This window comes from Rutilus rutilus, assembly GCF_951802725.1.
Source record: "Rutilus rutilus genome assembly, chromosome: 1".
Lineage (NCBI taxonomy): Eukaryota > Metazoa > Chordata > Actinopteri > Cypriniformes > Leuciscidae > Rutilus > Rutilus rutilus.
The window spans coordinates 41,455,984-41,470,061 of record NC_140209.1 but is presented as its reverse complement, the minus strand read 5'-3'; the positions used below and the strand labels follow the sequence as shown (position 1 = coordinate 41,470,061).

The window sequence follows — 14,078 nt, the reverse complement described above, 5'->3', positions numbered from 1 at the left end:
GGCTATGACTGTGCCAGTGTTTATGCGTCCTCCATTTTGATGGCACAGATCACATATGCTGCATGCGTCGCTGGAGAGGAACCGCTGTGTCCGTGCGCCACCTGCTGTGTGTTTCTGCGGCTTAAATTTACTACTTACAGTCAACACCAGGGGGTGTCATAACTGAGAAAGATGACTTTTAGTGGCCACAAAAGATGGCTTTTCTCCTTCTGGGAAGTTGAAGGTGATGTGTGTAATTTTTTTCAATGTTAAAATGCTAAAAGTAAGCCATTCGATGGTTGATTTTTCCCGAAAGGTGTAACACTGTGGCGCTATCAAAAGGTTGCTCTGTTTGTTTGAGCATCACAACCAGCCCGAAAGAGGGCTGAAATCATTATTTTTGTGAATTAGTTTCAAGTTACACACTTCACCTTTAAATGATTCTTTTTTTTTAGGAAAAACGTATGTCTCGCCTGGTATGAAAGGTTTCTTAAGGCAAGTATATAGTGGGAATGAAGGGACCAGTGTTAATCAAAAAAGGCCAGGATGTCCATATCACGTTGCCTATCTGTCTGCTCGTGTGCCCGAGTAAAGCACCTTTTTCTGGGGTTCGCGTTCATAGACGTGCTCCCCGGCACCTTGCAATTCAGTCTGACTGTGTCACGGAGCACAGAGCAGTTAGATGGCAGACGCCTGTGAGGGTGGAGAAAGAGTGTGAGAGTTTAACTGCCCATACGTCTTGTCATTCTTCCTTGTAACACAGTTTGTTGGGGTACTGTGCATTGTAGGTCCTTGTGAATTTGTAACCTGGTGGATCGCTGACAGCTTGCAAGAGAGAGTATGGAGCGGTGTATTAAAAATGGAACTCTTTAATAAGTAGTGACTGTCTCTCCTCTCTGCAAAGGCAGAAACCGGACCCGTCTGTTTTGAAGCAACGGACTCGCTGCATTTTGCAGGTTTTCCTTTAGCTTGCGTTTTTTTTTTTTTTTTTGTCCGTCTAAGCCTTTTTACCCAGAATGCAGCATTGCTATTCCACTCTAAATAACAGATATACCACATAAAGATACTCTCACCTCTTTCTCTGCGTGTTGCGTTCTCTTCCAGCACACCCCAACACTCTGCTTTCAGTCTTTTCCCTGAAATGAGATGGATTATAACCCAACTTTGCAAATGTTTTGGTAAAGTAACGTGTGACAGCTCGACAAATTGATGTCCGGACATGGTATCACGAATTACAGAGAAATACAGACAGGATGGGTGATGACATCAGCTCGCTTGAACACTCAAAACAACAAACAGGTTGTGAACTTTTTTTTACGATGCAGTGTCTCACTTTCTATGACTACATCCCTATACAAATCTATATACTGTATATTACATAGAAGCACTAATGAAGTTTGATTGTTAGTCGTGCACTCTCAGCATGAGTTGTAACCCATACCCAGCTGTGCTCATGCACTGACCCTGTAACGCCAGTGCTCATCCACTCCATTCTGTCTGTGTTCAAAGTGCCAATAACTTTGTGAATCCCTAACTGTGACCCAATATTATCAAAAGTAATTGCACATTAACTACTGTAAAAAAATGAGTAAGAGAAAAGTCAAAGGATACAGCTGAATATCTTAATAAAAGTTTGTAACAAAGATTTTTGTCTTTGGCGCCTTATTTTATTTATTCAAAAAAAAAAAAAAAAAAGTTCTTACCCTCCAGTTTTAAACAAACTCTTTTTTTTCTTTTTCTTAAAGAAACCAAGACCTAATATATTATCGTAATATATTTGCTTCACAAATGCATGTAATTTGATTAAAGATTTATAGATATTTATATTGGAAAAAGATAAATGTACCGAGTTAGATTTTTTTATTTTATTTTTTTAAGTGTTTTAATTATATACTAAAAGTAATCTTGCAGCCCCTCTGGAAGTCTGGTGAGGCCACCTGGTTGAAAATCACTGTTGATATGTACATAGTAGTATGTTTAATATGCAATCTAATTGCAGGAGTGAAAACACCTTGACTAAACATGGAGGTCTTCACTGAAAGCAGGGGTGGGGGGGGGGGGGGGACATTTTGATTTTCTTTAAGGCACACAATTTTTATAGGTTTACTTTAGCCAACCACACTTATATTAAGTGGATGTATAGATTTCAATTAAGTCTTTCTTCGAAATAACTTTATGTACTATTTTCTTCTATCAGGCTATACAATATTGTCACGTAGAAGGTTGTCATCATGGGAGGTTATTAATGCCTAAACTGTAGCTTGAACTGATCACAGAGAAATACTTGGAGTTTGTGCAACCTTTCTTAACACAACCTGATCATGTCTGCAACCCAGAGATTGAGTTTGAGAGTGCACTTTAACATTTCATGATTATTATTATTGTTATCCCATTGACTAGATCAACTGCCTCTTTGATAACCAAAAAAATATTTTAGCAGGTTTTACCATGTATGAATAAAGGAAGTCTAATAGCATATCTCGTCTCACGTGTGTCACCTCTGTAATTTTACAGTTCCTCCGTCCAAAAACCAATTTGAATGTGGACTGAATTTAGAAAATTAATATTTGGTTTAACAACATCCGTGGATCTAACGTTTGATAAAATGGTGCTGTTATACGTTTTACGCGAAAACAGCTGGATCCACCCGTAAATGGGCAGAGGAAGCTTGACGCGCTCGTGTCGTGTGAGGTTATTGGCTATGACGAAATCTCTTGAAGCAAATAAGGCAACGGAAGTAGCCTGAACGAGCCCACGCATCATGGGTTTTCCATAGAGCCGACCGACAAGCGGAAGTTCCTTTTATGGGCATAAGAGAATGAGGAAGCTAACAATATCCATGGGAATAAAAGTAGCCTATCTATTAACCCAGGCTAGAAAAATGGCACAGACTTCTTATGCGTTTGTCATTGTGTTGTATTGTCGAGTAATTATATAATATAATATATCATTTTAGTTAAAAATGCAATTCTTTGAAATAAAATACAGGCTACAATAAAACAGTCAGAAGGTGATTCATCGATGTTTACTTTTTTTTTTAAAAGGTCATTGATAGTCTAGAGGTATTGATGATTAATTTAGTACTTGGTTGTCAAAAAAATCTTCCGACTGATTACATCAGAAGCAGAATGATACACGTTCTGACTTATTTCCTCAAACAGAGCCGCAATTCATGGGAGGAGCCCGAGTGTCAATCACAAGCGAACACGTCACCAAAACTATATAAAGCCCGCTGTCTGAACGCCGAGGTTTACTTCGGTGAATGAAACGACAGTGAAAGTAAACTGAGCTCGGAGGAAATTGCCTAAATATTGTTTGTATATTTGAAAAGAGGATAGAAGTTACTTAAGTAAGAACGATGGATGTCACAACAGAGGCCAAGCAGATTATGGTCCATGCGTTGAGCAAAATATACAGCTCGCGCACCCAGCGTGGTGGACTCCGACTCCACCGGAGCCTGTTGCTGACTCTCGTCATGAAATCTGCAAGGGACATATACCACTCTGCTCGACTGACAAGCGAGAAAATGGGGCAATCTGACACACTCAGTGTCACAGAGAACACATCGCAAACAGAAGAGCCCATTGACACAACGAGCTCCACGACAACACCTCTGCGCGCGATAGCGACACAGTCCAACGAGGATGAGCAAAGGTCCGGACTCGAGGGTCATGCACATGTACACAACCCCGCAGGACTCACGGTGGACAAAGAAAACTGCAACCCAACCAGACCGGACCGTCACTCCAGAAAGCGACGGAGCAAAACAGCCACAGATCCTGACTTCCTACCGTGCAAAAAAGCCAAACTGGAGTTTGTGGAGGCCAGAGGAATTCTTCAGAATAATTCCGCCAACTGCGGTAGAGCGCTAGACTCACTGTCACTTGTACCTATGCCAAGAACAATTGTGACATTTTGAGAAGACAAACCGCAATGGCACAACACAATGACAGTGAAGTGAACTTTGCGCACTACAGAGGGAAGCGTATTATGTGACGCAAAACTGCTGTGATATTGGGGGCAATTGACTAACGTGGAGAAGTCAGTGGGTGATTACTCACAGTGGAACAATGTGACAGCTCATCGGAGAGCGGGTTGTTTTGGGGAAAAGGTGTGATGGTTCTTGTTCAAACTGTCGGGTTTCTCTGATTCAGGAATCAGGACATGACGCGGCGGTATCATGACTTCTACGAGAAGTGTTACTGAGAGAACTTCCACGGACATTCACATGAACTTTATCTATCTATTTATTTATTGGCCATCTGGTTATACCATGTTGTTCAGACTGTATTTGTCTATGGTGCTGTCAGGATTGTCCAGTTATGACACTGACTGGAATTTCTGTGGTCTCCTTGCTGGAAAGCCCACATAATAAGCTGTGTTTTGGAACATTGTATCTGGTTTCTTGCTGGTCCAAGCAGTAACCAGCTGAAACATTGTAGCCAGGGATTTTCCAGCAGGTCAACATGACATAAGCTACTACAAACAGACATTGTGATGTTATGATCTATCTACCTCAGTTTTGTACAATAAAAGATTCTGACATATAATTTTTGTGTGTGACGCATTATCTTGAGGCCTGTTTATCCAGGAAATGATATGACGGAGTCAGCTAGGCTTGTATGTAGTTGTCTGCGCTCTGCTGAAAGTATTCCGCGATCACGTGACCGGAGGTGCGGATGGCTCGCGGGCAGGAGCTGTATGTTCGCGGAAGGCAGGAAGCGGTGAGGCCGTGAGCACATCAGGCCGGATAATCGCTGCTGTCGTCTCTTTTCACACTCCCACTTCTTTTCAACCCCCATAACCGGCTCAGGATATGGGGAACAAAAGACGAGAAGCTGTAAAACGTTTAAGTCGTCTACTGATAATTAATGGCCCATTAGCAAGTGCTGTTGCTTCTTTTTATTAGTCATTGTCCTTATTCTGAATTCTATACTTAAAGTCTATGTTAAAGCTACACTAACTGGTTGAACACGTACATTCACACATACCTTACTGCATCACAATGCTACTATCCAAACTGCAATGTGCGAACAAGACTTCCAAGTTCCAAGGAATACTTTTCGGCGGCAATCTGTTAAAGGTCTTTGCGCGCACCTAAATTTGTCCTTTGGCGCCTTTATCAGTTAACCAACTCACAAATCGCCTATTATTTCTATATAATTTATATCTAACAGAGTAATAATGACCATTTTTGCTACAGCGCTCGAGCGACATTGTTGCTGTGGTACCGTCGCACGATTTCTATTGGTTTTTAGCACTCGCCGACTTGTTGAAACGTTATACACTTATTTGAATCAATGTAATAAAATAGCAGTTTATAACAGATAGTCTACACTAAAATAATGTATTTGTATCAAAACCTGATTCACTTTGTGACCATGTTATATTAACAAACACGGAATTAAATTCTATGTGTAGGCCTAATAGATAGGCTAAATAGGTATAAAAGATAAATCTTCATGTGAGCCATGTGTATATTTGTTGACCCAGCAAAATCATCATACCCCATGTTGGATCGTGATCATGGGGTAAGGGAGCAGGAAGTGGGCCAGGCGCGAGAGAGGAATGTGCTAGTGAGCGGAAGGAGGTATTAATAGACTAGGAAGGACAGCACCCTTCACACATCCGCACATCTGGCCGACATACAGCAGACAGCCGGGGGAGGGGGAGCTGCTGAATGCCTGTGTGGCCCATCGATTGTCCTGCTAATGGAACGAGCCTCCCCTCCCTTCCCTCTCGAGTCTGAAACCTGATCCTCCAGTATCTGGAATCTCACAGGAATGCACTGTTAGCTCCCACAATCTCCTGACCAAACGACTTTACAACACTCGGATCAGCAGAACTACATATAGCCTACACAAAGACATGTAGAATCAGAAAAGGACAGAGCAAGGGTAAAAACAAAAGAAACAAGCTAATAATGTAGCCACATGCCACCCAAATGAGATACTGCAGCCTCATAGGCGGAGGGTGAACCATCTGTAAGGCTAGATGTGAAAAACACATTGAAATATTATCTCATGAAATAGTTACGTGCAGTGCCTGTCAACAACCTATCACAGCATAAACGCTCTTGTTATTAAAGTGGTTATGTTCGCAAACCACTATAATTTGAACAGGCAAACCTGATAGCACATGTACATCCAGAGATGGGCATACATACATGGAAATGTATTTAAAATACAAAATACTGTGTGGAAAAATAATATAAAATACTGTATTTAAATACAAATACAGTATTTTGTATTTTGAAAATATACACAAAATACATGTGAAATTGGCCATCCAGTGGAGGTATAGGTTCACAGTGAATCAATAAACTACATAGGCCTATTGACTTTTAATTCCTAACCTCATCTCTGCCCTCTCTGTCATTCTTTCTTTCTGGCAATTACAAATACACTTATGCAAAATAGCAGCCATTTATATAGGCTACTTATTTCTGACTAGCTTACAATGTAGTCTACTTGTGGTGAACACTATATTAAAAGTTCATACTGTATGTAAAACTGTGGGAACCTTTTCTGCTATCTAGCAAAGAATATGGATGGGCGATATGACCAAAATCTCAATTTTACTTCACAGTAACAATATATGGTTTCACAATTTTCAATATCAGTTTTGAAACCACAAAAACTGAATTTCAAACTCTTTTGAGTTTTTTTCTTCTTCTTTTTCCCCCCCACAGGTAGTCCCATGCTTTTTAAGTAATTTTATATTTATTTTATGTAAAGTTTATTTGTTTCTATAAGTTTATCAAAATTAGAATTAAATTAGATTCATTTGACACTATTTACCCCTTTATTATTATTATTATTATTTATGAACAATTAAACTAAAAGCTGAAGATTTTTGTGGTGTATAATTCATCAGTGCTTCTTTTTCCACTCCAACGTTCCAATAATTCCTAAATTGCCCACTAAAAGCTGCACGGATACATTTGCTTACCCCACAAATAGGCCTATCTGTGTAAACGGTTTAGAAAAAGTTCCATCGATTCACACTTTATATCATCGCTATGATATGTAGTGTCATGTCACCCATCCCTAACATGCAGTAATGCTTTAAACACATTTCACAAGCTAGTTGATAAAAATCAACAAAATATTTTCCCACTTACACTCACATCTGCTCTTTTATTCTTTCATGTTAACTCAAGGCAAATCTAAATAATGCACTATTTTAACTTTAATCAACAAGTAGATTTGATCATGATATCCTCACCTTGAGTTTGTGATTGGCTACATTGCTCAACGCTGCAATTATACGTTGTAAATAGAAAAACCTCTTTATCGTGCGTGTGCTTGGTTATAATGCGCAACGCTGTAAAATGCGTTGATGAGACATGAGCAGATCTAAATTTAAAGGTGCACTGTGTAATTTTTAGCGGAATTGGAAGCAACAGAAGTTATAGTGGCTGACAGGAAAATAGAGTTAAGCAGAGACCTGTAGACCAGCAGAGAGTTAAGCAATGAGGTTTCTTTACAAAGATAAATTAAGAAATTAGGTTTAATAAAACGATATGTTATTGCGAATATTATTGTTACTTGTTCATCGTTGTGTCAGTGTTTTATTCGCTGACTTCAGCTAGCTTCTTTGCACGAAGTACAGCATAGTGCCGAAACGTGTTTGTCCATTTAGGGCTACATGTCGGCGCATTTCAATGTAAGGGGACCCGCGGTATATGTAGATAGAAATGGCTCATTCTAAGGTAATAAAAACATAACGGTTCATTATGTAAGGTCTTTATACCAATGAAAACATAGTTATGTATGATATTGCATTTCTGTCAACAGATCCTCCTAAATATTACACAATGCTAGCCTGGGAAAACCCAGACAACTTCTGGCAAATTTAGATTTGCTCTGCAAGTAATCTGGCAAAGAGCTCATTCAAGCCCATTTGTAATCCGTCCAAATCGAGGCACCAATCAGAAACGTTGAGGCGGGCTTTACACTATGACGATCGCTCTGATTGGTTTTAGGTCTATCCAATTGCGCCCAGAGGCATTTGAGCAACGTCCCTTGGTGAAGCACACCAACTTTTAAATGCATTAATATATTCAAATTGCAAACACATGAGGATAGTCTCCATGAAAGACCCACTGGCAGATGAACGTGCTACTACATTTCTCTCCGAAACGGTAGGAAATTAAATTAGATTTAATAGAGGATTTTAACTGTGACAAGATGATTGACAGGGCAGTTTAAGTGGCATGCATGCGACAGATCTATCTGTCCGATGACGAAGTAGTATGTCCCAAAGCTTGCCTACTTTTTTGCTACACATTCAAAAGTAAATACTATGGAAGCTTGTTTCCGCCACTGAATAATAAATAAATAAATAATAATAATTGCGACTTTTCATCTCACAATTGTGACTTTTTTTCTCAGAATTGCGAGATATGAAGTCAGAATTGTGAGAAATAAAGTCGCAATTGCGAGATATTAAGTCGCAATTCTGAGAAATAAAGTCGCAATTGGGAGATATAAAGTCAGAATTGTGAGATATAAACTATTCTGAGGTAAAAAAAAAAAAAAAAAAAAATCTGTCTTTTTTTCCCTTACAATTGGACTTTATATCTCACAATTGTGAGTTTATATCTCACAATTCTGAGAAAAGATGTCAGAATTGCGAGATATAAACTCGCAATTATGTGTTATAAAGTCAGAATTGCGTGAAATAAACTCGCAATTGTGAGATAAAAAGTCGCAATTATCTTTTAAAATGTTTTATTCTGTGGCGGAAACAAGCTTCCATAAAATACCTTTTCTTCACAAAAAGAGTACACACTTTTATGGCGTAGTGTAACTTAGGCGAATTGGTACGCAGCATATGGCTTTACACGATGACGATCGCTCTGATTGGTTTTAAGTCTATCCAATTGCGCCAAGAGGCATTTGAGCGACGTCCGTTGGTGACGCCCCTTTGGAAATGAGTTATTAATGAAGCTTTGCCAGACCGTAACTCAGTTACTACTGACAATGGTCTGGTTTTAACCAGGCTAACACAATGCACTTTTCAATGCCGCAATCGACACTTTTAATTAAATTTTGATTTTAACTTTATTATGATAGATTTAGTGTAAATGTGCAGGTGCATTAAGCCCCAGTTAATTTTATGACCCGTGGCCAACAATTTATATGTGGGATAGTCGGCGATCACATAAAAAATCTATGATTTTTTAAATTATTATTTAGCCTTGGAAATACTCTAACCCCCAGTTTCACAGATTAAAATGCATGTTTGAGCTGTTTTAACGGAAAGCAACTTGCACATCTTAAAATATATCAGTGCCATTGTTGTGTCTCAAGACGCACAACAGTGATGATATAAAAGCTACTTAAAAAAAAAAAAAAAGCTACTCTGGTTTAATCTAAGCCCTGTCTGTGAAACCAGGCCTAAAACTGTAAGAATTTAGAATAAGAAAAAATATATATATTTAACTCAACTATTTAACTTGTAACATTGACCATTTAAAAGGGATAGTTCTCCCTCATGCCGTTCCAATCAAAAATATTTTTTAAACTGTTAGTAATCAAACAGTTTTGGTTACCATTGACATACAGTGAAAAAACCTGACTGAAACATTTCTCAAATTATCTTCTTTTATATTCCACAGAATAAAGTCATACAGGTTTGAAATGACATGAGGGTGAGTTTTTTCCCCCTTTAACTCTTTGTATTTGATTTTCATATTACCACTGAAGCTCACAAGATGCTTTTAAAAACATGCTGGACAACATGATCATCATGCTTGTGGCTCAAACGGCGCTGCCATTAAAGCACAAGTGGGACAAAATAAGGACCATAATTTGTATTAAAAATTGGGAAACGGAGAGAAAAATACGAAAAGAAAGAAAGAAATGTGTAAGATACTTTTTAAACATTTGTCAGCAGTGTGAGTGGGGTACTGATAGCAGCACCAAGAATGGAAAGTGTTAAATCCTGCTCAGAGCGCTTTCTCCTGACCATACTCAATTTAAGCAAGGCACTTCACCTCTGAAGCCCTGGAGGTCTTATGACTACTCCTGTGGTCTGATCCCTCTATGTGTCAGATAAGGCTAAACCTTAAATTCTGTGAATAAGAGGATGCATTCAGTTCTGTGTAACCTCACTCATGTACTCACAATCATGACCCGGTTTGCCAAATGCACATTCCTTTGGAATTGTGTAAGAGTCAGAAACTCAAAACAGTAGTGAAAGCAGAGGAAGAGGAACATGTGGGATTTCAGAACTAAAAAGAGTTTTGCGCACAACAGCAAGGATTTTCTTCTTGACTCTTTTATTTCGTTCTTTTTTGTGTGTGTGTGTGTGTGACAGTAGTCATATTGACGTGCCCTGAACATAGTGTTAAAGTGTCTCTCCTTCTAGTTGGCAGAAAAACAAAACAAAGAAACAGAAAGAAATTAACAACCTGAAGTGATTTTCCTCCCCAGAATATGCAATTTTTTTGTTTGTTTTAAAAAATAGAGCATAAAGGAATATATTACTTTAAAAAAGATTTATCTGTACTCGTGTTTTTTCTACAAAACATTTCATTTTTTGAATTCCTGCAGATGACTTTTTATCAAACGCTGTGGCATGCACATTGCACATGCAGTTCTCGAGGTAAATGCTTTTCTACATTTTTTTTTTTTCTGACAAAAACTTGCGTTTTTAGTTTCTTCTTTTTACAGTGTGACTCCCACATCGGCATTGTATTTTTAAGTGTCACTTGTTTTGCCAAACATGAGGTTGTTAGTAACGATGAATTATGACAGACGATGAGAAATGTCGATGTCCTATCCAGACAATCGCTTGTCTTTTACCTCACAGCCACACACACAGCAAGACGCTGAGAGAACATCATGCATGCAAATTAGGATGACTGAAAATCATTCACGTGTTGATTTTTGTCAAACACATCCTCATGGACCTGATCACAAACGTATACAAACACACACTGCTCACAAACATACAGACACATGATTTCCTTATACGCTTGTTGCAACTCAAAACGAGTTTGTATTGCATATAGGTACTCTCCATATAAAAACTCAAGTCACTCAAGCTAAATGCCTGTTGTGGATAAAATAAATCAAGAGAAAGACTGTTTTTCACTGCAAACCAACACACTGCAGCTGTATAAATGTGTAAAGAGACGTGCAGTCTAAATAATGCTGAATAAGGCACTGATTAATCTCAGTAATAAGAATGCAGTTCTCAAAGAAACAATGACCACAGAATCTAGTAATGCTCAACTAGCAAGGGGAGACATGAAACTTGGATTCTGTATCTTGTGTTTACATCCTCTAAGACAATACTCACCAGTTGTGGGCACACTTATACATAGAGTCTTAAAGGAGAGCCACAATTTCATCAGTAGTGCTACATACAGGACTCACTCAAGTGGGACTGTACGTGAAAATGTGGTAGTAAATGCTACATACATCGTCTAATTTGCACATGCTGCAAAGTTGGACTCGATCGGCAGCGTGTCTGTGTATGCGGAGTCATTCCACAGAGGATTCTGCCTCGTAAAGAATACTGAGATGGCAATGGTAACGTGGGCCGAAGAGACACAAAGATCAGTGGGACACAAGAGACAAGTTTTGGCAGAAAAGGCCCGGTCATTGTTTCACCCATGCAGTTTGATTGGCTGTGTTACATGTTCCTGTGCAGTTTGACTGGCTGTGTTACATTTCCTGAACACAGAACGGTGCACCATCGGTGACAGACACATATTACGACTCTCAATGTACAGGTCATTGACAAACATGGAACAGAAAAAGGTGAGACCGACAGAGCCAGAACCTCTGGCTGCCGAACAATGTGGATCACAGCGCCATCTGCTGATTGAGTAGAGGTAGTGGAGCTCAGTTACCTTCTCACATTTACCTACACATTGAAATGTCTTAGGGATTTTTTTTTTTTTTTTAGGTCAGTTTAAAGCGATGGTTCTCAAGCTTTTTGATTTGAAGGCCCCCCATTTCTGGTATGTCTTCTATAATCATGACAAAGCTGCTTGTTTTGTATCTTTTTTGGGGGAGTTTTAATTAACTACAATTTATTATGCGATTCGATTATTTGAATATATTAAAACTAATTTATTTATTAATTGAAGTCATTGTTTACTTCTGGCCCCCTGGTTGAAAACAACTGGTTTAAAGGTATAAAATAAATAATTATAAAAAAATAAATAAAAATCAGCATTTAAAAGGATGATTATTATGACAGTAAAGATTTGTATAAAATATACGATTTTTACGCCAACCTAATTAATTCTCGTTAACTAACATCTAAACGCTCTTTTTAATATCGAAACGTCTTCTAAGACGTTTATATCATGTTTCTATCAAAATGGTTGATAACTAGTCAGCTCTTCCTCTACTTTCTTTTTCATTTTTTTTTTTTCCTTCTTGATAAAAAGTGTTCACAGTTACAGAGACTTGAGATCAGATGCATGCTTCAAACTGTCATTAACGCTCACTGATATGGCTGAGAAAGTGTTTCCATAGAAACAGTCCAAGTCGTCGAGCTACAGAGGACGTCACTGAAGGTCAGATGGGTTTCTGTCATGGCCCATAATGGATCACTATCACAGAGCTCCACACACCATCTACACAAAACTCACATGAAAACAAGTATGGCAATACAAAGAGTGGCAGTCAAATACAAAAACAGGTAGAAAATGAAATTAAAAGCATCATCATCATTATCTTCATCATCACTTATCATTACTTATTTATGTGATCATCTTTATACACACATTGTCATTATCAACATGAAATCATATGTAAAGATGGAGAGGTTCTCTCTCTCTCTTCTCCCCCCATATCTCTCTCTCTCTGCATGTACCCTGGAAGACTGGAAGAGCATGTTTATTCATCCTTTGCCTGTTATATGTTTGTATATTTTATGTGCTACTATATCTGCATTTTTGTGCAAGTGAGCAAATTATCTATACAGTGATAGAGGAATGTAAATAAAATGTTATCAAATGTCTCAAGCTTAAAAAGTAATTGTGCTATCTGTTTATTTTGGATTCACAATTTTTTATTGTATGTGGTATTTGGCACCAAATCTGGTACAACAAAATTGCGAACATCTCTCTGGTCACCGTTTTACTAGTAGTTTGAACGTTAGCAATGGCTTCATCTCCCCTATCCTTCAGGAGAGAGGGATCTCAGAGAGTCGAGAGAGAGAGAGAGAGACGGGGGGCGTCGATGGGAGAGAGAAAGAACGTCACGGACATGACAAAGGAGCCAAAGAATTTATCCCCCCTTCCCCCTTTTATCCAAAGTTTCTGTGTATTTTTAACTTGTTTTTTTTTTTTTTTTCAATCATGCAGGATTTCCAAAGGATTTATTTTTTAGGAGTTCAAACAAAGCTGGGCAGTGAAACAGAAGATTCAAACTCCAGTGTTTCCAATGAGAAGCAGAAGACGAAGCCGAAGAAGAAGAAATAGTGAGGAGCTTTGCGTTTTTCTCTCCTGTTTTGTCTGTTTGTTTATGATTCTTCTTTCTTGCGTTTGGGGGGCTGAAGTGCAGGGTGGGCTTTCCTATTTTAGTTCAGGTGAGTTCACCTCCATCTCCCACCCACAACTTACCCGCACGCCTCCCCCTCAACTGGGATAATTATTAACAGTAAACATAGATGATAAAACTCATCGATATTTCCCAGCATCTGGACTGATTTTTGCAATAAACGAATCTCCAGTCAAGTTCTGTGAAATAAAAAGTGATCCACCTTTTTTTTTTTTTAACGAGTGCTAAAGAGTTTGTAGCGTCTCATTTCCGGAGGGACTGCATGAAATGTCCTGGGGGAAAAAAGTTCAGACATTCCTCCTCCTTATCAAAACATTTTTTGTATTCTTCAGAAAAAGGCTAGGAACAGGATTTCATATTCGTTAGTCTTCATATTCACTGTCAGCGGTCCGTCGCTTTCAGGGAAACACTTGGCAGCAGAGGAAATGGAAAAGAAACAAGAAATAGAAAGAAACGAATCATGCCTTGATTTCCCCTGTGGACATTCAGCGCGCTGCCAAGTGTTTCCCCGGACAGATCTGCCAATCCAGCGAGAGTATTGTTTTACTGTGAGCCTACGCTCTGCGT

At 38.7% G+C, this 14,078-nt stretch overlaps 2 protein-coding genes across 16 annotated transcripts in view; one reads left to right on the top strand and one right to left on the bottom strand.

Annotated features, from left to right (window-relative positions):
• Positions 1-3,217: 3,217 nt before the first annotated feature.
• Positions 3,218-4,529, top strand: ier2a (immediate early response 2a). Its single transcript, XM_084407505.1, has one exon. It carries the CDS (start codon positions 3,338-3,340, stop codon positions 3,896-3,898), a length of 561 nt encoding a protein of 186 aa, XP_084263631.1. The 5' UTR covers positions 3,218-3,337; the 3' UTR covers positions 3,899-4,529.
• Positions 4,530-13,304: 8,775 nt separating this feature from the next.
• The window catches only part of cacna1aa (calcium channel, voltage-dependent, P/Q type, alpha 1A subunit, a), a 101,145-nt gene continuing 100,371 nt past the window's right edge, over positions 13,305-14,078 (bottom strand). For 14 of the 15 annotated variants that reach the window (XM_084423388.1, XM_084423384.1, XM_084423398.1 and 11 more), the window contains one exon: positions 13,311-14,078. This exon is cut by the window's right edge and continues 671 nt beyond it. The gene's annotated coding sequence lies outside the window, so the exon portion shown is untranslated. The other variant, XM_084423390.1, reaches the window with a different exon arrangement.

Excerpts from the sequence above, each read along its gene's own strand:
- ier2a (XM_084407505.1), top strand. The coding sequence starts at position 3,338 with ATGGATGTCACAACAGAGGCCAAGCAGATTATGGTCCATGCGTTGAGC.